Genomic DNA, 25,726 nt, shown 5'->3' on the forward strand with positions numbered 1-25,726 from the left:
TAAAAGTAGATACTCCTATCTCTTCATTACCTCGCTCCAAAGAGAAGAAATACATAATGAGCAACGGATCTCTGCCAAGTTTAATCTCTTTAAAATAGTGCTGAACTGGAATAGCAGAAATGCAATGTTTACCGAGAGATCCCAATCGCTTTTTTTCCTCAACTTTTCCCAATCCAGATATTGATTCTGAGACTCTCAAATATCCCAAATTCGCAATATTCAATTCAGTTTTTTTTATATAGGATTATTGTTGGAGATGGTTTAAGAAATTGCGTTTTTTACAATCCTACAACATCAGTGCAGGGTTAAGGAATTGGAGTTAACGTGGGTCGGCCACTTCCATCCGATACCTGATCAATATTACCCCTGGTACCGATCCAGTGTATCTGATCAGGGCATCAATACTTTAACTTAACCCTCATTGAAAGCTTCAATCTTCATTATAGCCTTAAATTACAACAATAAAACAGACATTTTGTTTTTCGTCGTTTTGTTTAAATTTGGAAGAAGTACACAAATCAGCTTGTATTTTAGTAAAAGCATTTGCAAATTTGCAAATATACAAAAGCAAAAGATTGGTGCTGTGGAGAGTATGTTTTGTTAAAGGTTTGTATTATCTCATAAATAAATCAGTGAATGTCAGTCTATTGCCATCAAGTCTTTTCCCATCACATGTTGACTCTGATAATAACAATAATAATACTCCTGCCAATAATAACAATAATAGTAATGATCACAGCCTCTGTTGAATCCTGTTTTGTGTATTCCAGGATACAGTTGGAGGTCCTTGCCAGCAGCTCTGGCTGTTGCTTTATGTCCCCTTTAAAGCCCCCTTTCTGAGAGGCACCAGTTCTGAGAACTCTCTGTACAGCAATGATCGCCTCATTAGCTGCTTTCAGGCCTTTGTTGTTTTTACAACAGAGATGTGTGTCCAGATTCTCATTAAAAGACGGGCTTCTTTATATTATCTGCTTCCTCTGACAGTCCCCTTAGTTTGAACGCCAGCAAATCAAGCTATTTATTTTTCCTCTGCCCCTCTTTTTCTTTCCCTGCAAAAATCAATTCAAAGATTTGTTGGTTCGCTGTTACAAAATGCTTGTTGATTTCTGTGTTAATTTGAAAAGTGGCTTGTAGTGGTCGCTGCTGAGCTGGGAATACGTAAAATGAGTATTTCTTGCTTTTAGTGTGCCTTAAAATATATGTTTTTACAGACCAGATTGTTTGAGTATTTTGCAGGTATTTGCCAAACGGAGAACAAATGACTACTGGCAGTAATACTAGTTATTTCTATGACTGGAAAAACATCATACAATCTAAACTTTTTTGCCAAAATTTGATACTGTGAGAAGATAAAGATTTATGAGTTTAATTTCGACCCCAAAACAACGTGACAAGAAACTTGTATTCACGTTTTTCTTCTTTTATTTCTTCTTTTTTGCATTAACATCAGCTCACTGTCTTCAAACACAAACAGGAAAGCAAGATGACCTTCTGTTTATTTGGCACGGGAACAAAGTCATTTGTGAATGACTCTTTTGCTTGCAAGAGTATTAAATTTAGCATAACAGGGACACCTTCATGTTTGCTACAACAACAACCAAAAATCTTTGACCTCCATTTTTCTAGGCTATATGCAGAATGGGGCAATTTATCACAAGCCCAAAAATCTCAGCACCCTAATTAATTACAACTAAGTAAAGAATGTTTGGAGAGCCAAATTGCTTTAATTCCCCAAACACCGACTGAAAGTCATTCATTATCAAATGTGTGCTCAAAGGTTAGTTTGCTTTTGTGGAGACGAAATAAGCATTCATTTTGATGTTGGGGCCTGCGTCTCCCCCCATGGGGTGACGGTTTGTCACAAGGCCACACATCACTTACGGCAGGTTCGCTGTCTGATCTTTGCTCGCTGCTCACTGGACAACGGTGGGTCCTGATTCTCTCTGTGGAGTTCACCCTGAGAGCACTCACTCACCTTAATTGAACGTAAATGTGAGCGATTATGTTTGCCCGGAATGAAGTTTTTTTCGGGAGAATTAACGGGAGTAACAGAGGCAGCTGCTCGAGGAGGAGAAGTCTCATGGACGCGGGAGCTTTGGAGCCTCCATTAACGGGGCCCAGCAGGGAATATGTTTAAAGAGTCTTCAGTATGCAGTCACAGAGTGGAGATGTGTAAAACTCCCACTGAGCGCTCGAGAGAATCCGCCAAGCGCTCAAAGATGGCGCTTTAGCCGAAAGCACCATCAAGAAAACAGGTGGGCTCCGACTAATTCCAGGAAATACAGAAACTCTCTTTAGAAATAGTGGACAATTGGCCGTATCAAGGCCATCTCTCCATTTATTTCTCAAAATATGGAGAAAAAAAGTTCAGAGCTCCTCCTTCTGCTATTCACAGATTCACCCATGGCTCACACTATTTGAATTTTAAGCAGTTGGAATGAACAAGAATAAGAATCACTTGAGATGAAATCCATCTCTCGGAGGGAATTCATCAAAGAAATTACTTCCCATATCCACAATAGAAATTACTTCACAATATGCGATTGTCCTATCCACATATTCATGGGACCCCTTGGTGTTTTTACGGGGTAAGAGGGACTATTTAGCAGGTAATACAGTATTAATGTAGAGGAGAGGGAGAGAGAGAAAAACTGTTTTAATGGAAGTGGCTTCTTGCCTCTCAATTTCAATGATGTGCACAATGCCCTTAAATCCCTTTCTTATTTGAGACTGCTTTGCAGGTACTTTTGAGCCTTAATAGGATAAGCAGAGGACACAAAAGATTTCTATCGCTCAAGTCTTCTTTCACTTCACTGAGAATCCCGATCTCTGGCAATGAGCACTTCATGAATCATTCATTTTTAATAGATTATGCAAATTCCAGGACATAAAATCAACAAGATCAATAACTGCAGGCGTTTTAATTGGTGTTGGAAAACATTTTAAGGATGAACATAATCTCCAGTTCTTTCCCCCGTAAAGACACAATTAATTTCAAATTGGATCTGAGCCTAAATGCTCCAGATAATTTACTACTTTTTGCATGGCTTAAATTTCCTGCGGTAGGCTTATCGCTGGCAAGTAAACTGTAATACTCAGCCATTAGCGATACCACACACCTGAATATCACTGAATATGCACACGGGCAGCCACTGAGGGAAAACCAAGCAGAGGAGCCACTAACCAAATACTAATTACCAAGACGAAGTCAGAGTGATGTTTGTTCCATTACTTTGACCTCTGAGTGCCATCAGAAAAGGGGCATTAAATAAACTTATTTACCGACACAAAAGCGAGTAATGTGCTTTTCATATACAAACACGCTGATGCAGACACACGCACAAACACAGACACACACACATACACACTGCGTACAATCCCATCTTTCTTCCTCCACATGTCTCTTTGCACCTGTAAAGCAGTAAGGAGACCCTCTCTGCAGAGACCATCTGAAATATCCCAGGTGCAAACAAAGCCGCCTGCAGAAGCCGGCCTGCATTCTACGGGGCCATCAGTGCACAAAGGACAAACACACACCTTTCTTCTCAGGAGGCCTGCCTTACAGGGGAAATCTACCTCCCACATATTAATGAGAAAAGGGCCCTTTCTTTTCTCATAAGACTGCTTGGCTATCATTTGAGGAAGTGGGGGCTGCAGCAATTTTCAATCACCCTGTCCTCCCCCACACAGAACTCGCTGCCTTTGATGGCTGCTGCATAATTATGTGAATTTTAATAAAAGCTCTGTATATTAATCTCAGGCCCCCGACAGTCATCGTAAACTTTCAGTAAACTTAACCTTCTTCTTGGTAATAACACAGCAACAACGAAACAATATTTCAATTAGCCAGGCGGTCATTAACTGTGACAAGGAGAGGAGACGGCGAGGGGGGGGGGGGGGGGGGGAGAGAGAGAGGGAGAGAAAGAGATAGGAGGGTGAAATAAATGATCATGGTGTTAGAGTTAGGCGGCAGAAATGCTAGAGCGTATTTACCGAGGCACATTACTCGTGCTTTGAGACACACAAACTGTCTCCCGGCGAACAAATCACAGGAGCAACACAGCAGCAGCCAACAAGCAGTCAGTCCTGCATGGTGGCCTTTTTCTTTTTCTTCTTTTTTTTCTTCTTTTTTTCCCAGAGACCTTGCTCTGATACACAGTCATAGTTCTGATGTGCTGACACCCAAAGGTCCTTGTCCAGCGGTGACTGAACAGCTGCCCCCACGATCCGCCCCCACCCACAATCTCTCTTATCACCCTGCTTGCTCAGCAAAGACCCAGACGGAGGACAGCTGCTAAGCTTTTATCGCATCACTGTACCACCTTTTCAGCTCAGAGTGAAATGGTATTAAAAAAGTCTTCACACTTAACTTTTTGGTTGGCTTTTATTTTCACACATTTCATTGTTGTTGTCAATTGCACAGATTCGTAGTTGTTTTACTCCTTCTTTTACATTGTTCAAACCCCCTGTGGCTCGGCAGCATAAAGGCATACTGTATGATCTTACCTACAGGGTAGCTTTGCGACACGCTGGGGCCCAGGTCTGGGTGGACGCTGGAGGATAAACTGGGCTTGACTTCATTCAGACTGGAATTCAGGGCAGGGAGCGAGTACTCATTAGCCTGGGAAAAGGACAGTTGAATCATTACGCAACCAAACAATACCAAGATGGAAATCCTCCCTTCTCCTCCTCCATTAAGCGCTCCACACAGGCCGGTGCGAGTATAAATTTGTATGAGAGCTTTGTGTGTGTGCGCGCGCGTGTGTGTGTGTGTCTGTGTGTGTGTGCGTGTGTGTTCAAGCTGCAGGGTGGCAGTTCAAGCATATCATGAATGTATTTTGGTATTGTCTGAGAGGAAGTGGGATTTTGAGATGAGTGAAAAGCCAAGGCGTCAGCTGGCCCTTTGTGCTTGACTGCAGTCCTACTCCTGGTCAGCCAAGGGAGAAAGCAGTTCTGCTTTGTTACAGGCTCACCATGTGGCCCTGCCTGAGAGACACCATTCACCTTCTTTTTTCTTTTTATTTGGAGTCTAAACCACCTTTTAATTTCATTACCTCTTATCTCTGAATAGAATCACTTGTACAACTTGCACTTTTTCTTACATTTGGCTGTTTGAGATTCTTTCTTCTTGTGTGCATTCAGCTGTTGTATTAAAGGACTACTTCACCCAAATCACGCAAAAAAACACATATTTAACGCGAGCAGTGTCTAGCAATGCAAATGATCTTATGTGCTCAGATTTTTTGAGATGTCGTTCTCTGAAACATCCATCTCAACCCCACCTTAAGGTTGGTGGGTTGGATAAGTGCGTTTGTGCAGATTCTTTTTTTGAAACATTGAAATGTAATTTAAAAAACGTTATCATATGAAAATGGTCTATACTGGTGCTAATATTGTTACTCGATTACCAATTCCAAAACAATACTTAAAACATTGTTGATCCCTTCTTTGCATTTACCAAATGAAGTCAAACGTCCCAACCCTAAATAGCCTGACATCTGCAAAGTTATAATTTAAATAAAAAGGTATCTCATTGAAAAACCAGTAAACAGAACTATAAATCAGACCTGCCATTGGATGCCGGATTTCAGGAGTTTAGATTTCTGATATATGGCAAGTTTGTGCCAAAAAGTCTCTCCAGAACCAATGTCCTAGTTACTCTAGGTATTTGACAAAAATCAGTTTTAATATAGAAAAAAACACGAACAGCCTTTTTATAAATAAAAGCAAATGAGTATTGTTTTAAAAATAATTTGGGTGAACTGTCCCTTTAAATAAAAAAGATATTTGACTGAATCTGAAGCATATCTGTTCCCAGCCTATCTCTTATGTCATGTTTAAAAAATATATATAGATTTTTTTTATACACTAAAAGTCACTCACGGCAGATGTTATCATTTAAAAAAAAATGTTTTTAATGAGATGAGACTTCCGGAGTGTGAGTGTTGACGATGTTTGTCCAGAGCCCAGTGTGAGCCTGAGTGGCTCAGTGGGCCGCTCCCACAGGGGGACGCCCATGACCCCGCTCTTGTCTGCCACTATCACCGATAAACTCTAATTGTCTGCTACAACTGTTCACTGGCACAATGTCGGATGTTTTCCTCTATTCTCGGAGGCTTCAGACGCCAAACAGACGTTCTATCATGCAGATAAAGGGCAGAAGGGGGAAACTGAAAAGATGGGTCTGAAAGGGATGACCAAATGGCGAGCAGAAGTGTGGGAGGGGTGAATCCATTGAGTTTTGCATCTCCAGAATGGGTTTTTAATGCCTCGCAACAGAACCCAGACACTGGCTAATAGGGTCAGAAGAAGAAAAAAACGTGAGGCACCCATGAAAGGGAAAAGTGCTCTGATTAATATTGCATTAAATTAAACCTGATTTTTCTTGACTGTTCTTTATTCTTTTTTTCTCTCTCTTACTTGCCCTCTTTTAGTGCAACCCTTTTTGCTCTGCCTTTTTAATACTCTCCCTGGCGCTCTTTGTGATTGCAAGTCATTTCCAATTCGTTTTGGTATTGATCTTCCAGTAGAAATCAGTTTTGTAATTAGCTGCAAATTAGGCCCTCTTCTGGAGGTGAGGCCTGTCCCACTGATTTATCACCTGCGTAATTCGCCCCGATTGGAGAGAAATTAAAATGAACTCAATTAGGCGACTGCTTTTGCTTTATGGGTCCGACTTGTAGTTTGGTGGGAGAAATTAATAGCCTCTTGTTGTTTAATAGTATAATGAAAGTAAATAAAGGTTATCCATTGTAATAAGCCCAGAGCTTTTAATAAGCGTTGGTTTCTGGCTGTCGTTTTGGCGTGGGGGGTGGCTGGTCCCCAAATGCCTCTTAATTTTGGAAATGAGGATGGATGGCGAGTGTGGTTTTAATATAAAAAGGAATACATACTTTCATGCATCCACATCATGAGTACATGGAGTGGATTGTATGAAAATAAAGGCAGCCTTTGAGACTGTCAGCCATTAAACATCAAGATGTGACACAGAATTGGAAAATAAACAAAGGCAAGAAGCAGCAGTTGAATAACACAGCAAAAATGGAGAGAAATCTAGGTATTGATTAATTTAATGTTGCCTTACTGTTATTCTCAATTATAGGGGAAACGAGAAATGTGTTTCTCATCACAAAATCAATAATGTGTGGGAGTTTTTCTGGTGATCCCTCTAGGATTATACATTTCTGGTTGTAATCCAGTGCTCGGACATCTTGGACGTTTGTTTAATTAGCTTTCTGGGTATGGTTGGGGAATATTTGTGACAAAGTAGTTTTGCAGCTTGAATCAGCATCACATGCACAATGTGGGTGTATTTACTTGTATGTGAAGAAAGAACAGAGTGTTGAGATGCAGCGCGACTAACCTGTTCAGGTTTGATGTGCTCCGATGTAGGGAAGACGGCAGGGTACGAGGGACGTTCAAAGACCCGGTCCAGCGCTTCCAGCTGCTGCTGGGTGAAGGCATCTGCCCTAAGGTGTTTCCGTAAACTCTCCACACTACCCTGAGAATCACTGTTTGGGCCAGAACCATCTGAACCATCTACAAGAAGAAAGAGCAACAATCGAGACACTGACCCCGGAAAGCTGGCCTTTACTTCAAGCTATGCACTTTATATTCTCCTCATGTATTTTCAGCACCACCTCTGTGGGGGATTTGAGGAGGACAGGAAGGGATGGAGTGGAGCTTTTCCCACTCCTTAATGTCTGTAGTGAGCCACTGGCTACATCACACAGGTCCCCCCCCCCCCCCCCCCCCACACCCGCCAGTAGTAACACCATCATGATCTGAAGGCCCTCTGGTAATTGATGGATTACCATCACTTGCAAATATATACATGTTATATATATATATATATATATATATATATATATATATATGTATATATTTATATTATATATATATTTATATATTATATATATAATATATATATATATACATATATTTATATATATTATATATATATATATATTTATCTATATATATACTGTATATATATATATATATATATAAAGTATGTATAGTACTGAAAGCATCAGCTAGTGTTGTTTTTCTCCTCCTTCTTTCCTCCCCAAAACCCTTTCGGTGCTGAAATCAAGAGCATTTTTTTTCCCTCTTCTTTTTCTTTTAAAACACAATTTCCTTTTCACAATTTGGTAAGAGCGGCGGAGGACAAGAGGCTGAATAAAATCGTACAGTCTGGTTCAATCATCCTTCTCTCCAAAACAGGAATTTTCTCCTGACTCCTGACCTGATTACCCGACTTTTGGGACAAGGATGCCTTAGCTTCTCCCGTTGTCACTTGCGTGCGATGCATTAAAGCCTTTACAGACCATCCTACCATACCCCCCGCCCCCCCTCCTGGCTGCAGTGGCCGTGTCTGTAGGTCTCCTCCCCGGATCCCACAAAAGCTTCAGCTCCCTTACAAATCTGTCATTCTAAATTTGCGGCAGATTATGTTCTGCCCTCAGCGGGAGAGTGGTGATATATGATATGCAAGGCCCCTATTGATTGCCTGATCTGGTGGCAAGAGGGAGCTGAAATGAACTTGAAATGAACATCATGCCTCAACTCATTGTGCGTATAATACTCTACTTAATCCCACATTTTTCTCTGCCATGGAATTCAATTGATCAATCATGTCTGTGTGATAGTACCATTTGGGAGGGTTATTGCCATTCTATTCTGCTGCTTGACCTTTTTTCACCGGCTGAGGCCAGAGGATGAACCCGACTCTCCCATGAAGGAGCTATAAAATAGAGTGTGAGTGTGTGTGTGTGTGTGTGTGTGTGTGTGTGCGTGCACATTAGTGTGTGCAGCCTGAAATTGTGCTGATAGCTGTGAAAATGTCAAGCAATAAAAATCAGGCGTTTGCTAACAATTTCTTGTTAACTATTTATTCTATTTTCACTGTGGTAATGTATTTACAAGCGAAGCACCGATCCGACATGTTGGATCGTTATCCATGCAGATGTCGGCCATGATGTGACAGATATTGTGACTTTGTTAACGTCGTTATAAACAAATCAAATACTTTAGCTCTCAGTTCAATCTGTAGAAGTCGGTCACCAAATCAGTTTTTAGTGGCACATCTCTGTCCTCATGGTACCTCACATAAGGGTTGAAGTAAGATAAACAGCTTTGGTGTACCGATTTTAAATACAGGAAAATGAGATAACTGGTACTCTGTATCAGCAGATGCCCTCCGGTGGGGTATCGGTGCTGGATCCAAGAAGCTGCATCGGTGCATCACAATAATTCATCCCTCACTGTATCATCTGTTATCTTGTTTCGCTTGTTAAATGCTTGGTTTTACCCCTGAATTTCCTCCTCACTAAATTTAGGGGTAAACAAACATCTACACTGTATGAGAGTATGTCACTCTCCAGTGAAAACCATGTAACTCCAAATGTTGTGACTTTTGGGTCTTGTTCCCAATTAAGAAATCACCATCATATCCCAAAAATACTTTGTCACTTAGCTTTTCTTTTCTTATTTTATGTTGTTTGACACTCATTTGCTTTCTTGGCGAGAGTTTGATGAGAAAATCCATCCCACTCTTATGCTTGTCTGTATTCCATTAAACTACAATCAGGGGATGATTAGCTTAGCGTGAAGACTAGACCCAGCTCGCCTGGCGGTGCATGTGCAAAGGTAACACAACCTTCCTCCGAGCACCTCTCCGTCTTTATGCTAAGCTAAGCTGACCCTTTCCTGACTGTACTGTTATTATTTAATGCAGATATAACTCATCCAACTGTTGAGAAGAAAGCGAATAGGTTGAATTATTCCTTTAAGAGGTTAATACACCTGCCTCCTGAGAAAAAAAGAGAGCAGATTTTTATTCTGATCTGTTGCTCATCAGAACTGTAAGGTCTATGTCTGTGAATATTCAGCATGTTTCTTCTCTTTCTGTTGCGTGTCACTTTATCAAACCCAATTGTTCTCTTTGCAACCAAATAGAGTCATTAATTACTTTCTATCAGCCGGACCTGAGCCACAACACCTGATCAATACCCCGCACCTCCCCCCCCCCACACACACACACACACCCACGCACACACTATATTTGTCATTCCCCGTTGAGGAATACACTTCCCACACACAAGTCAAACCATCCTGGGTCAACCGACGTACTCATCCTCCCACTCAGATGGAGGACAGTCCCATGTGCCCTCCCAGCTACTGACTTACATTTGACAAATCAGCAACCACTGTGTTTCCGTGATGAAGATGATTCCGGTGACATTTAGAATATTTGCGTCGCCCGCATTTAAGCTTAATCATTTTCGATACTGTCCTCCCAGGAAAAACTGTAGCATCAAAAACGCCATCCGTTTGAGTTCAAGTGACAAAGCCCTCTAGCGGCCGTAGGAATTATTACCCTGGGGCCACGGAGGAAGCAGAGGGATGTTATTGTCGAGCTGCAACTTGTCAACAACTCAAATCAACTGTTTCTGTTTCCTCGACCACGATCAGTCTTTACAGCCAAAAACGACCTTTGTTATCATGGTTGCAACAATAACCTCCTGTGGTTCTTGTTGCCTCATGTGGTTATTGTTGCAACCATGACAACAAAGGTCGTGTCGTGCCTAAATCTTACTAAATCTGTTCTGAGAACGCTTCTGAGTCGGAAAATCGGACAGGAAATCACAATGTGTTTGGTCTTAAATTTGAAGGACCTCTTGGTCATTTTCTTGAAGAAAATGTAGAAAATTAACACAATACTTTTATACCAAAGTCAGAAGAATATATATTACACGAGAACTTTCTGTATTTATGTTTTGTCTGTGTTCAAATTAGGAAAACAATGTGACACCATTGGACAATTCAGAATAGGATGGACTTTTGGGCCGTTTCTTACAAATGTGCCACAATTATTATTTTATTTTTAAAACCAAACTTTTTACTTACTCATTTGGTCTCAAATAATGTAATATATATATATATATATAAATTGTTAATACAGATCTCTCTCTCTCTATATATATATATATATATATATAGAGAGAGAGATCTGTATTAACAATTTTCTATATATATAATATATATATAGAAAATTGTTAATACAGAACTCTCTCTCTCTCTCTATATATATATATATATATATAAAGAGAGAGAGAGAGAGAGAGATCTGTATTAACAATTTTAAAACTGTTTGAAGTGCCTTTCAGTATCTTTAAGCCCCTAATCGTCACTACAAGAAGTCAGATCCATTATTTGGACATTTCCAAATCTGCCCATTTTGCGGCGGTGATACTAATCTTCGACCACAGTGGCTTTGTTGGTGCGTTACACGCTTGTCCCGCTCTGTGCTCCTTTATTGATCATCGCTGGAGTTGAGTGTCTTCATCTTGACATCGGTCTGCATTAACACTCTGGTAACGAGGTAGCAGCCTCCATCAGATCAGATAACCGGCTCTATAAAGCAGACTCCTCTCTGCGGGTTTGGCACCCAGAGGTCACGACCCCTAGCAGGAGACTTTAGCCAAGGTGGGATGGGACTGGGGGTGAGTCTGAGTGACTGCCTGCCAAACAATAATAGAACTATTTCCATGTATGAAGTGCAGGTTGAGTAACTATGGTAGTTTTAATAAGAAGTCTGACTAATATAGGAAAAGAATGATTTCAGAATAAAAGTGTTACACTTTTTCCCCTGATGAAAGTCATTCCTAAGTTCTTGTCATGGCACGGAGAGGTGAGCTGGCACCTTGAGGTCATGAAAGCCCCCATCAGATAAATGAGCTTACCCCCCCCCCCCCACCCGCCCTTTCTCAGTCTGCTCCTTGTTTAAATAACATGTCAACATACATACACTCTCATCCCCTTAACACAATGTTATTTATTTCACAATAATACACCTCTATAATTTCCCGCCTGACTCAATTCTCTGCTTAATTCAATTAAATTAAAACAAATTGGATGAACTCAGCTGCATTTTGTTTTGTCTAATTGAATGTTTTGATTATGTAAACATAAATGAAATACTGTGATAATGTCGGTTCTGCATCACTAAAGATCTGTTTTAGTGTTTGATAGGAGCTGGACGATAAATTGATGAAAACATGAATCAACAAAATAATTTGATAATCGATTCATTGAAAGTTCCCCAAACATTCTCTGTTTGCTGCTTCTCAAATGTGGCAACGTGTTGCTTTTTTCAGATGCATACCATAGTAAAACTTTTTTTTTTGGTTTGAGGCTCTGGGTTAAACAAAACAAGGAAATTAAAAGACACCACTTTGGGCTCTGGGAAATTGCGATGGGCATTTTTAAGGAAGACCAAACTGTTAAAATAATTAGATCCCTCATAATATTCACAGGGGAGCATTTTGGACGCCTTACTCTCTGCCATCAATTTGCCGTGATGTTCCTGAGCTTTTAAAGGCTTCATTAATCTAATTTGGAGGTTGCACTTAGGTGCTGACATTTTGCTGCGCTCTGAGTTCCTGTGTTGATTCTTCCTCTCCCCCCATAACAGATGCTGATACACAGAGCAGGGTGTGACGGCGGCCCGCTCCATCACTCATCTACATCCACACGCATCGGTTCAGTCCTCATGATGCTCACAGATGAGAAATAATTAATTCAGCAGCTACTGAGGCACAGAATCACATCCATTCTGACTGCCACTGGCTATTGTTGTAGGCTTTTGAAAGATATGATGATCATCTTATCATGAAATTTCTCTCCCTCTCCATTTCTCTCGTAAATCGAGAAGAAATGCCGACACAAAGCAAGAAAGCAGCGAGAATGGCTGAAATTAAGAGTCATCTACAGGTCGGATTGTGCAAATTGTGGGTCGGCTCTGAAAGGACGTGTGATGTGACTTTGAAAGAGCGGGCGCTGCATGTTCCCAACAGACCTCCAAGCTGTCCGCTCGGGTCAACGCAGCTCACTCAAACGCTCCCCGATACCAAGAAGGAGAACCAAAACATCCATGAGAGCAGATTTGTACTTTAACGTCGGAGAACCGTATGACAGGTTTGTATTTGACCCTGAGAGAGGCAGCTTCTCCTTTGTCTTTTCTGGAGCCTATATACAGTGTCACAAGAGGAGAGGGGGCGGAGGAGCCGGGATGTTAATCTGTGAGGTAATAGCTTTTCTCTGCAGAATTGCAAATTCTAATATATGTCACTTTGTAAAAGGTGCGGGGCACCCGTGGTCACCAAAGACACCATCTCCAGGGGTCGCTCCCTCTCTCTCTCTCTCTCTCTCCCCCCCACTCTGTCCGTCCACAAAAATGGCTGCCAAGTGTAACATGCTACTTTTAATTTGCAATAACACGTGACAATAGCAGACTAATGGCTCTTATGACACCTGCGTCCCTGAAGCTCCTCTTGCCGAGACCCAGTGTACATAACGTGTGTCACAGTACATTATCTCTACATCCCTCCTGTAATGGGGGACCTTTTTTTAAGGGCACTGCTGACTTGGAAACTTAGGAGCTGTCTGCCTGCTTGGCAAAGAGCCACAGCTACTGCCTCAAACAAATACTGTGGGCTACACAGCCAATCCGTTTCGGCGGGGCTGGTGTTGCACACCGCCCTCCCCTCCTCTCCTTCGCTCATTTTTTGTTTATGTTTCCAGTCCTTGATAATGACTGCTTGTGCCACAATCATCATGAGGCTTAACAAGTTAAATGGGGCTCATGCAAGCTACTGTGCTGTGAGGGAATTTAATCCAAGCATTAAGTGACTATAGACTTCTGTCTACTGAGGGGAGCAAAATACGTCTGAATAGCAAACAAGGCGACACGTATAGCAAACCACTGGTTTAAGCCCAAAAGGACCATGAAGCACAAACCTGCTTCTTACTTCTATTTGTTTGAATTCAGTGCCAGGTTTATCCAAATATTAAGGCCTACATTTAGATTCGAGGAAATATTTGTTCTTGTTTTGTGAGGATAAAAGACGAACCAGTAAGTACACTTGTGGTCGCGGCATGTGTTCATATCCTGACATATTTCTATAAAAGTGACGAAAGTGGGGGTTTAAAAAAAAAAATCTGTATTATATATATATTTTTTTAAGCAAAGAAAGAAGGCTCTTTAAAACAGTTGGTCTAATTTCTTTCAACAATGCATCTCATAAACACTCTCAATATCTAAAGTTACTTACTTCCATAATCTGTATTTTTCTAAGGAAACAACATCTTGAATTCAGTTGGTCTTCTAGTCATTTTGAGGGGGTGGGGGGGGAGGGGGGGTATAAGGTGCACTTTAAGGGAAGACAGCAACAGGACAATAGTGTCTACAGGGTAACATTGTACGTAATATACTATTTTTACAAACTGTGGCTGGAGGCGAGACATTCCTTTTGCCACCGTGTGTGTACAGCCAAGGTTTATGTTTTGGAAAGATAAAGTATCCCTGACCTCATGGTTCCAGGTAGGCACCAGCTGGCCGTTGAGAGAGTATATAAGAACCACAGCTCCCTCCGTCACCCTCAGTGCAAGTCCTACCCTCATGCAAACGCGCACACACAAGCGTGCACACACACACGCGCACACACACACACGCAGCTTTCTTCCCTCTCATCGTAATGCTGCACGAGCACCTAAATCACAGAAATGGCAGCACATCAGGGGAATCATTTGAGACTGAATAGCCATAGAAACATGGCGCTGTCACCTGGAAGACCTCCACAAAACAGGCCAGCTCTTCTCCTCACACACACACATACCTTATTCCTCTCCATGCCCTTTAATACCACTTTGCCCTTCAGTAGCAATCTGCATAGAAATGTGTGCATTCTATCATTCAGGGACGAGACATTACACCCTGGCTAATATGAGAGTTCCTCGAATGACTGGAAATGAACCCTTGAAAATACCAGACGTTTGCATTATGCCTCCGCGATTGCGTCTCTTACAAGGGGAAGACTTGATTATGTCATTTGCCATGTCCACGTCATGCTGGTTTTTATATCTTTGCCAGGAAATCTACCTCTGACAGTTCATTAGTCATCCCTCCGCTCCCTGCACGCACATAAAACATCAATTCCACCCAATATCCCACAAACCCCCGTGCTTCTCAACAAACGCCATAACAAAGGAGACGCTATGTAAACCGCTGCCGTGCTCTGATTAGCTCTCATTCCAGAGCACTGCAGAAATAAGGCACTCATTCCCCACCCTGTTTGAGATAACTGCCCCTTTTCAGCAGCCACATCATCCCTCGCGCACATGCATGCTTTGTAACATGAGTGCATCTGTTTAGCTATTCTCATCAGACTTATGTAGTGACATTAAGGAAGCCTATTGCTTACAGAACCAATAATCTATATCACCTCAGGCCCCCTTATATCCACTAACCTACTACTTCAGCGGCAGAAGTGGAGCCACTTTTGTTAAAGGGAGGGAAGAAAAGCCCTCCACAGAGCTACATCGGCTTTCTTGACTGACCTGGGTGGTTGGCTACATCATCTTGACATGTAATTATCTAAAGCCCTTTAATCACTTCCATAAAGATTAATTGCAGGAGACAACAGCGGAGGTCGTGTCTTCAAATCAAAAGACTCGTTGGCAGATTGACACTGCGGTGTAAGAGGGTTCGGACTTAGGTGTTTTATAAGGGCCATCTACTGGAACTGAAGCAGGTTTTAATGCAGTCATTGCAAGTTCAGCAAAGTGGATTTTAAAGCATAAAGCTGCACAGAATTCTGTTCAATTTGATTTTGCTTCTTTTTTTTTTTGGGATAGAATTTTTGTTAGTTTCTGCATGCTAATCCTGTGTTATTTCTCTCCTCAAGACAAACAAATGTATCTTACCTTCATCTCTTTTCCTCTTTTCACCATTGGATCGTGGAATACCCAGAATCCCATTGATGGAGTAGGATCCTGCCGGGTCGTTGGAGGCGGTGGTTACAGGCGGAGAGGTTGTGCTTGGTACTGGAGGGGGGTGGGGGGGGGAGACAAAAAAAAGCTGGAATCCCCAAAGAAAAACATGCCTGTACAGTGTGTGCTGGGATGCCATACAGGCCTCTGCTGAGCTGCATTATTACCTATAGTATGGACTGGTGTCGACAGGGATGACCCGTCAGGAGATGGATGGAAAGGCTGCTGGACTTTTGTTCGGATGATCCTGGGGAACAAAGGAAAGGCAGATGTCACTGCTGCTCTCCTATGACCACTTCTCCTTCCTGGAGATTCCAAACTGCCCCTAACTATGGAGATATTGTGTGATTAAGATATCACCCGTCCCTCCGAGGTACGAAGGGATCAGTGGTTCCACCATTTAAAGGTGAGGTCTGGAGAAAAGTCTTCATTGCACTTTTGGTCTGAGTGATCTTGCAAACAAAGCATGAAATCACATCAATTCACCTCAATGATCAGCTTCACTGACTCTACCTGGCCCACACTAATCAGCTCACCCCCCCCTCCCCTCCCTCTCTCTCTCTCTCTCTCTCCCCCCACTGTGGAGGGAGTCTCAGTGGGGCAGATCGCAGCCTTATAGCAGCCCTTTGCTTCCCAGATCAAACATCTCTGTAGAGCAAGCGGCCCCCATGTGCCATTGCGGATGAGGTTGTATTGATCGGGGCTTGGGGGAGAAAAAGTTGGGGATTAGTCACACGGGCAAACAGATGCAAATAGAAAGCTATAAATTATATGTGACAGGAAAGCAATAGTTCCTTATTGCCTTGCACAAGCTTACGCCAGCATTAGATTCCTTTAATCTGAATGGCACTTGGGAAGAAAGGGAGCTGTCACAATAATTTGTAAACTTTCAAACTATTCATCATGTATGCCATGAGAGCTATTTTAGAGCACAAAGAGGTGGGGTGAGGACTGTGGAGCCTTTTAAGGGGGATCTCTATGCACAATTCAGATTTAGTTTCTTTGTTCTCATTTCTTATTTCAGTGGAATGAAAATATTCACAGGCTCAGATAAAATAATTTGGAAGCAATATATATTATGTTTTATACATTTTATCCTGAAATGCATCACATTATTGGGTTATTGATGTAACTGTAGGTACCAGAAGGCTTCAGAGGAAAAAAATCCAACTGTCACAAATTTAAAAAAGGAAAAGAGAGAAAACTCCCCTTTGAGGCAAAGCTACCTAACAACGAGCATTTCCAGAGAACGCATATTGACGTTTTAATTTTTTTCACTTCTCCCCATAACAGTTATTCGACCCCTTGACTTGTGTGTGCGACATAAATTCAAAGGCTTTATTTGGCATCCATGTTCTTGATATTGAATAAGCAATTTGGGAGAATGAATTAATGACTTGGCTGTTGCTGGAAATCCCCTGAAGAAATATTAAAATTGCTTTCTTTCTGAATCAATAATATCGAGCACCATTGAGGACCTTTTTTTATTTTGATGTCTACCAACAGGGTAGCATTACATGTTGGTTGTGGTGGCCCTGACTTGTAGTACAACACTATCTCTGGAGCATTTAATAATGCATGCAGGCGAAAGGTGTTTAAATTGAGCATCGTCTTTTGTCAACAGTCCTGAGGTCAGACTGTCTGCCTCAGAAACACGACTGGCTCCACTCAGAATCATCCAACTGGAAAAGTCTTGGGCTCCAGTCCTTCGCTTTTTTCTGTATTGTCTTAACTGGGGAAACTCAACAATTTAACACTTCTCGTCATTTATTTGAAGACACTTTTTCTTGTTATTTCAAAAACACTTGTAGTAGCGTCAGCTGATCTGCAGCATGCTACAGCACTGAAGATGTTTTCATTGATTTCTTTTTCTTTTTCTTTGCAGACTGCTCCTTTAGAAATTCATTGAAATGTATCGAAATATTAAGCTCTGGATAAATCGAAACAAATGCGACTCATTTGAGTGTGTGCTCTGTGTGTGTGTGTGTGTGTGTTGCACAGAGCAACACATTGAAATCTTCCCTTCCGCTTCAAAAAAAGAAAGAATATTCAGCATTAAGCCGTAATAGAAATTCAAAGTATAGCTCTCATATTTGGCTGATAGAATTACATTTCTTTGTATTCAGAATTTAATTTCCCACATAAACAAAGACACATAAGCCCCCCCTCCCCTCCCCACCATCACCACCATGGTTCAAAATAGAAAGCTTTAATTGGAAATGAAAAAAACAACTTTATATGCCTCTTTTAATGATATTAATGTACATTTTGAATTTATCACATACATGTGTCTGAGCCTCCTTAAAGAGGGCTTTTTAAGCAGCCACGAAGCATGAAATGAATTTCTTCAGCCCTTTCTCTATTTAAAAGATGTCTTGTGTGGAGCTGTCCATGCTCTCCCATCAGCTCATTAAAATGTAATGCTGATGCTGGCTCTATGGAACAGTGCCTCTTAACCAAAGTTCATCACCAGGGATTTCTGGTGGTGGTGGTGGGGGTGGGGGTGAAGAGGGGTAAGGGTGGTGGTGTCCTGGGTCCTCCTGTGGAGCTGCCACTCTATTACTATGGTGCTGTATACAAATTCCTTTCAGAAAACTCAAGAATTGTAGAAAAAATAATGATTATTGAGATGTTAAATATAAATAGTTTACCTGCTAAAAGGTGTTTTGAAGCCACAATCAAAGCAAAATTGATGTTGCACTTTCCTGCATCATCATGATCATCATCATTATTATTTACAGCGAGGATTTAAAATATTACGAGTTTTATTCATAAACGGGATGTGTTTTTTTCTTCTTTATATATGTTTTATTATTCACTTTATTTTCACTATAGGTGCAATATTTCACGAAATCTGTTTCCCCTTTAATTCCGTTTTTCTTCAAAATAAAATCCTGAAAAGGCAGCCGTGTTGCTCTCTGTGTGCAGCACATTAGATGTGCTAAAGAAAATTGGCCTGCTTTATAGCGCCACGGGATCTGGTCACAGAATATTGATCGGTTTTCATCTCGACAGATTCACTCAGTCCTGGATGTACTGCTGATTGTTGAGGGAGTTCGGTCTGAAAGATTGAATTGCACCTCTGAGACCGCGAGCAGCCTCGCGCACGATCGGCGCGCCGGGCAACACAAAGTTGCTCCAACAATAGTCTGCTGTGGTGCGTTTACCACAGACACACGGTTGTACATTATTTATTCATAAGAGTGTTTACATACAGCCCGGTGTTTAAACCAAACTCAATTTGCAATAACATTTTATTTTTTTCAAATATGTAATTACATTGTAATTGTCGTGTCCTACCTGTTAATGGACGAGACGCTGGGGACGGTGTCGTTGTCGCAGACGCCCTCTGCAAGAAGTCTGTCTCTGATCTCCCACGCAAACATGGTTGGATTTTGTCTCTTGTAGTCTGCGATTTTGTCCACCACCTTTGGCGTGGCCACTTTCGGTTTCGAGCCACCAATCACACCTGGTTTGATGCTGCCAGTCTCGTAGTATCTGCAATAATAAAAATAAACATTCTCCAATGATAGCTTACCATTTTTAAGACGCAATTGTACCTATGCCTCCCATAAGATAAGCGTATCATATCATTTTAAAAGCATTGATACACACATAGGCTGGAGAGTTATTGATTCTGAGAACTACTTTTTTTTTTTTTACAAGAAAGTCTCCAAAAGTCAACTTTTCATTTCAGCAAAACATCACATTTTGCGGATTTATGAGTTTACTTTGCGTTTTCAAATGTCCATGATGTCTCAAAACAAACACATATTTTCTTTTAAAAAATGCAAGGAAAACGCATGAGCGCATGCACGGCAAAATAGGTCTGTAAAATTCCTATTGAATCTTTTCAGTAAACATCAAAATGGAGGAGAAGCCCACCTGAACTCCACTAACCTTCCAAATGCATACATATTCTGTAATTTAGGACGACTAAAATATGAGTCAGTGTATTTAAGAATTAAAAGCTGAGCTGAGTTGTGTAGGTTGAGCTCTCTCCTCCACCTCCACCACTGTACATCGTGCACATATCCATCCACCTCCCCCGCACCCAGCAGAGTGTACCTGGCTGCAGGGCTTGTCCGGAGAGTGTTCACCCACCTGCCCAGGATCTTGCTGACGCAGCCGTGGCTGACCCGCAGCTGTCTGGAGATGTCGCAGGGCCGGACGCCCTGGTGGGCCAGCTCCACTATCCGCTGCCTCACCACGTCCGGGAGGGGTCTGCCGTTCACAAACACCCCGCCGAGCTGGTTCACACCCCCGTGCCCTACGTGGGATACAACAGCAGCACATGCAGGAGCGTAACATTACATAAGGTCGTATCGGAGAGGCAGGTGAGTTGGTTTAGTAATTATAGCGGAGCGCAAATCTAAAGTGAAGGTCCGCTTCCTTGGTGGAGCAGGTGGATGAGCATGTATTTATGGTATATTGTGAGGAAGCCTTTAAGGATGCACGAAATGCTGCACTTGAGCATTACACAAAGAAGACATTTATTATTTTTAAAATATTATACAGGCACCTTATTTGTATGCGTTTTAAACGTTTTATAAATACAGCATGAACATGATATGAATATGGTGTCAGTCATTCACCATTATTTCAAATAATTCAAAAATAATGAATGGGTATATTGGATTTGGGTATGTTGGTGAGTGAAGAGTAGATGATCACAGCAAGTGTCCATAATGAATATATGTTTGTATTTTTTGATCGAAGCAACAATGAACATTGGAGCTGAAGATTTGACCTATTTATCTGTTCGTTTTTGTCAATGCTTGTTGGCTTGCATTGGTACCTTTTGTGTTTAAAACAATGCATCTGACATTACGATTAATAAGAATTATGTCTTTATAATAATATTTTTGTAATCAAATAAAACAAGATTGGATAAAAATACTGAACAACAATCAGCATATGACATGACACTGTTAATTTAGTTAAAATAAATCCAACCTGCATTGCCCCACAACAGTCTGTGTCATTTTGCTTTTGTATTTATTTGTATTAATGTTGGTCTCCAGAACTTCAAAGTTTCTAACGGACCTAATATTTTCTCAGCAGCTCCACGGCTCATGTTATGGCTATTACGTTACAAGCTCCCTCATTTCCCCAGCACGGTAATTTTAAATAATTGAACGAGCTTTGATTACTCATATTACATTTTATTTAGTAAACCAAGAGTTCATCAATAATTCACACACATTCACCAAAAAACAAGTACTGTATGTGGACTTATGTTGGACTCACAGACCTCAGAGTATTGGTATTATTTGAATAAATTAAATAATCGATGTGTAACTGACTTATCAGGCCTAAACACACACACAAACACACACACACACACACACACACACACACGCTATCTCTCTCTTTCTCTCTCTCTCTCTCTGTATACACACACACACACACTCACACACAAACACACACACACACATGCGCGCACACACATACACCCTGCGCGGGAAGCTGGAGTGATACACGTGTAAATTACAGAGTTGCTGCAAAACGCATGCTCTTTGTTTACAATGACAAGTTTAATTTCTGCACATCGTTGCATGTGTACAGAAGTAATGCTGTCCTTCATTATATTTGCACAGGTGACTTAAGCAAAACATTGGCTGCAATTTGCCGACATAAAACGATTTAGTCCACTATTGTCCCGATGTTTCCATGTTGCTCATGCAGTTACTGCATCCGTGCTCCACAATGCGCTTGGCTCATAAAGCTCCCTGCATATGCGTTCTGCTGCAGGCCTTTTGGAACATGCACAAATGACACATTCTTCTACATATTTCGATCCGCATCTCGGTGTCAAAGCTGCGGGTACAGTCGGGTTATGCTACTTACAGTGCATCGCCGTGAAGGGGTCCGCTTTGCAGTGAATATCCATTGGATAGCAAAGGAAAGAGTGATAATCAACTGAAGCCGCCGTTTCGACGTCCTATCGAGTATGAAAATGTGAAGAAAAAAAGGTGGCTCTACTCGATGGAGGGACTTAGTTGGCCCCTCCACCCTCGCTTCGACGACCGAGCTGATGGCAACTTCTTCCCCCAAAAGTTGCCTTGTCTTTTTCTTCAACAGTCCGGTCCGGGAGCGGAGGTCTGGCAGGTGCGCTGCATGACCGGAGGATTGTTTCGGGAACACGGCCGGTGGTTAGTTTGTCGGTATTGTTTTTGTGTGTGTTTTTTTAAAGCCTCGGGTGATCAGAGGTAAGTCTCACAGCATGCCAGCGATCAGCTTCTTGAAAACGAAACGTTGAGGTCCAGCGTGCCGCGGGCCCGGTATCTCCTCAATCCCGGTGGCCTTGATTTCACGCGTCAAACTGGCGGCGCAGGAAACATGCGCGCACACACGTCGGGTTTCTCCTCGGCGCCGGATGCGTTATGCTGGATCTTTGGGCTGGGAATGAAGCCTCCCTCTGTGTCTGTGGTTCTAAAAGCTGCAACCCTCCCCTCTTCTCTCTCCCTCACCCCCCCCCCCCCCTCACCCTCCTCTCCTCCCCTCTGCAGACCCCCCCTTTTGCTTATGGATGACTTGTCAGACAAAGGCAATATATGCCAACACTTTGTGATTCGCTAACGCAAAAATAAAAAAATAAAAAATAAATCGGGGGTCCAAATGAGGAGGTCTCTGGGTCTGACACTCCGGCAGGAAGGGGAGGGCGATAAATAGGGAATGGATTCGGAGTAAGAAATACTACTTTATTAGTCATTAAAACTGCTGTGAATGATATGCTCGCTTACTGGAAGTTTTGAATCAATGAAAGAGGTTTTTATATTTGTATTTGTGTTTCTTTCTCTTTTTCCCTTTACTGCACTGTCTCTGGGAATATGCAGGATCTGTATTTGTTCTCACAATACGGATTTAGCTCCATCCTTCTTTTTAATTTAATCTTTGTATTTAATTGTTTTGCTCATCTCTTTTTATATCCGCTCTGGAAACCAGTAGGCCTATAACATAATGTGTTTCTATCTTTATTTCTGGCTCTAATTCGATATAAAATGTTAATAAATGTGTGCTCATTTCTGTTAAATGCAGAGGTATTGCCCTTTTTACATCCGGTTGATGGTGTGATGATTGCAGTGGTCCAAACTGGAAGCAGTGATGGTGGTTCGAGGGTGGAGGTGAAACTGATCTGCATGACGCAGTGCCGCTTAGCTTCTGTAGATGGCGCTGTATAGTTTCTCAAATGTAAAGGCGATGCCAAAGTAGTCCAATAAAGTAAAACTTGGAGCTGCACTTGAGTGCTTGTGATAAAACTGAGAAGACGAAATATTGTTGTGGAACAAAAATCCATGAGCCATAGATCCATGTCAGGTGTTTCAAAGAATTAAACAGCAGGCAGGACTCGGCCTACACCTGCATGAAGTCATCTGACTGCAGGAATTTAAACGAAACAAAGCGTGATGGAGGTGTGAAAGTCAAACTGTTTCGTTTCGGATCCCATAAATATCATATTTTACACAAGTATTTGTAATATCTCAAAAGTAAAGAAAATGTGTTATTTTAATTCACTGTGCTAACAGAATACATTTAAATATAAATACATTGCATTTGTAATACATTTTCAATTATTATTTTCAATTATTATTTATACACACACATATTCTATAAATGCAAAAACAAATACATATACATTTATAAATTATACATTTAAAAAATTGATATAACTAAAGGGACAATAACAGTGATGATTTAAGAAACAATGATATAATCAAATCACATGTAGGCGACTCAATTCATAATTTTGGGTGACAGTTCCATGTCCTTGCTATTAGCACGCGCTCTCGCCACACATTTGACCATTTTTTCGGGGTCTGGGGGGCTATAGGTATTGTTGGGGGAGGGGGGGGGGCATCTCTTAGGGGCAGACGGCCACATCTCGCGCTCTGCCTCCTGGTCAGGTTAGGGGATGATTTCTCTTTTTGTTACTGTTTTTGGAGTGAGCTTCTGGTACAATATGTAGCACTATAGGCTGTAATTTCACAGCCGGTTGCACATTTCCCTTAAAGCTACATTCTTTTTCCCTCTCCTCTCCCCCCTATAAGACCCCCACCACCAGCATCACCCCCTCCCTCAGTTTACTCCCTAGTGCCCTCTTGCTCCCCGCAATTTGAGGGGGGTGGAAAACACAATGCACACAAAAAAAATGTTTTAACCACACATCCAAACGAATACACATTTGTTCACGTTTATATTTTGTTTGTTTTCTGTTTGAGCAGCACGTGCGCTGTGTGGCGTCAGATGGGCCTTATAAAGCCCTCTCTTTTTAGGAAGGGGGTTGCCCCATTCAGCTGCTTACACGGGGTCAGAGACCCCTGAAAGACATTTAAACAATGCAGCAATGTAGTTATACCTTTTAATAATTAATCATTGACAGTCTACTTTTATTCATCAGACCACTGAAGACAGAAAGCAGCCCGAATTCACCAGTTGTATAAAAAATAAGTTTGAAAGAATTTAAATAGATGACTGACTCATTTCCATTATGACACGTAGTATTTAAAACGATGCCACGGCATGTCAAGAGTTTGGAAAATGTTTTTGGAGCCCGGCTGCACCCATTAGGAGAGGTGTAATGTATTGACAGAGAGCAATTTATCTTTTGCCCCGCTTCCTAATGGCCTGTGCAGCGAGGAGAGAGGAGAGGTGGCATGGAGGAGGAAGAGGAGGGGGAGGTGGAGAGGAATAAGAAGAAGCAGCACCGAGGGTCCAGCTCCACCCGCCGAACATCACATCACACTTCCAGGCGAGGATGAGCGAGGCGTCTGTGTGGTGATGGTGGTAAAGCACTTTGATTTCTACAGGGGGGAGAGGCTAGTGTCGTTTAATGTTTGAGTTTTTTCTTCCTCCCCTTTAGACTCTGCTTGGTTGTCTCTCGCGTTGTTCCAACGTCACCAATCGATCTGAGTTTCCCTGCGAGGGGAGCTGACACTACTGGTTGTAAGTTGAATATTAATCATTTTCGATTGAAGGGAGGGGTCTTGTTATAGGAGAGTTATGGGATGTGTGGCGACATCAAGGCTGATTTTGGAATATTTGCACATTCGGTATATCGGAGAATGATAACATGTAAATGACCCTGCGTGCTAAAATACATAATATATTGTACGTCTTGTGGTGCTCTTTATTTGACTAAAATGTGTAACAAATAAATAATTAAACCTTGCTCCTATGCATGCAAATGAGTAATACTTATACAAGTGTAGGTCTTATATTTTTGAATGAAACGGGAGGAGTCAGGAGTTCAGCTGCAGCCTCCACCTACATTTAATCTATAACACTAACACACACATTTCTTGACACTGTATTTTGGATTTCCTCATGTCTTCATGTGCTCCAGCAGCGAGCAGCTAAATACTCCCGGGCTACACGTCTTTGCTGGCGTGAACAGATGGAGCATCAATTTGATTCCATCCTCGACACCGTGAAAGATTGATTTTGCACTTGCTTTTAATTTTGCCCATAATTAATTGGATCATTACAACTGTTTTCCATTGATCCCCTCGTTTAAATGTAAAATTACAACGTGATCTATGTTTCTTATCATTAGTTGCATTTATTTATTTATATGTGTATTTGTTCTGTGGAGGATCATACAGGAAATAATGCTTTAAAAAAATATATTTTCTATTGTTTTTCGTCAGTTATTTCAGCGTCTGTTTCGTGTACAATGCACTAAAACCGGATTGTATGTTGAATATTGCAGAGTTATAAACTCATTATAACCCTAAGAAGGTGGCCTATTGATTTAAACACCCACCCATTGGTCCTCTTCAGCATTTCATAACGAAAAATCACTATTCTGTAGATGTATGCTATGATATAATGTCCCCAGCAATTTCCCAGTAATATCTTCAAATTCTAATTATATTATAGGATTATTATA

At 41.5% G+C, this 25,726-nt stretch overlaps 1 protein-coding gene across 4 annotated transcripts in view; it reads right to left on the reverse strand.

Annotated features, from left to right (window-relative positions):
* Positions 1 to 22,179, reverse strand: part of LOC130204052 (paired box protein Pax-2a-like) — a 30,338-nt gene extending 8,159 nt beyond the window's left edge. For 2 of the 4 annotated variants that reach the window (XM_056430542.1, XM_056430544.1), the window contains exons 1-9: positions 21,685 to 22,179; positions 19,939 to 20,104; positions 19,135 to 19,332; positions 16,002 to 16,081; positions 15,769 to 15,888; positions 11,805 to 11,813; positions 8,339 to 8,377; positions 7,364 to 7,569; positions 4,507 to 4,621 (exon numbers count right to left, since the gene is read on the reverse strand). In XM_056430542.1, the coding sequence (XP_056286517.1) occupies positions 4,507 to 4,621; positions 7,364 to 7,569; positions 8,339 to 8,377; positions 11,805 to 11,813; positions 15,769 to 15,888; positions 16,002 to 16,081; positions 19,135 to 19,332; positions 19,939 to 20,104; positions 21,685 to 21,727 (976 nt within the window). In that variant the 5' untranslated portion in view covers positions 21,728 to 22,179. The remainder of the gene's footprint in view (positions 1 to 4,506; positions 4,622 to 7,363; positions 7,570 to 8,338; positions 8,378 to 11,804; positions 11,814 to 15,768; positions 15,889 to 16,001; positions 16,082 to 19,134; positions 19,333 to 19,938; positions 20,105 to 21,684) is intronic. The other 2 variants (XM_056430540.1, XM_056430543.1) reach the window with 1 other exon arrangement.
* Positions 22,180 to 25,726: the final 3,547 nt, after the last annotated feature.

Source organism: Pseudoliparis swirei, chromosome 13, assembly GCF_029220125.1.
Source record: "Pseudoliparis swirei isolate HS2019 ecotype Mariana Trench chromosome 13, NWPU_hadal_v1, whole genome shotgun sequence".
NCBI lineage: Eukaryota > Metazoa > Chordata > Actinopteri > Perciformes > Liparidae > Pseudoliparis > Pseudoliparis swirei.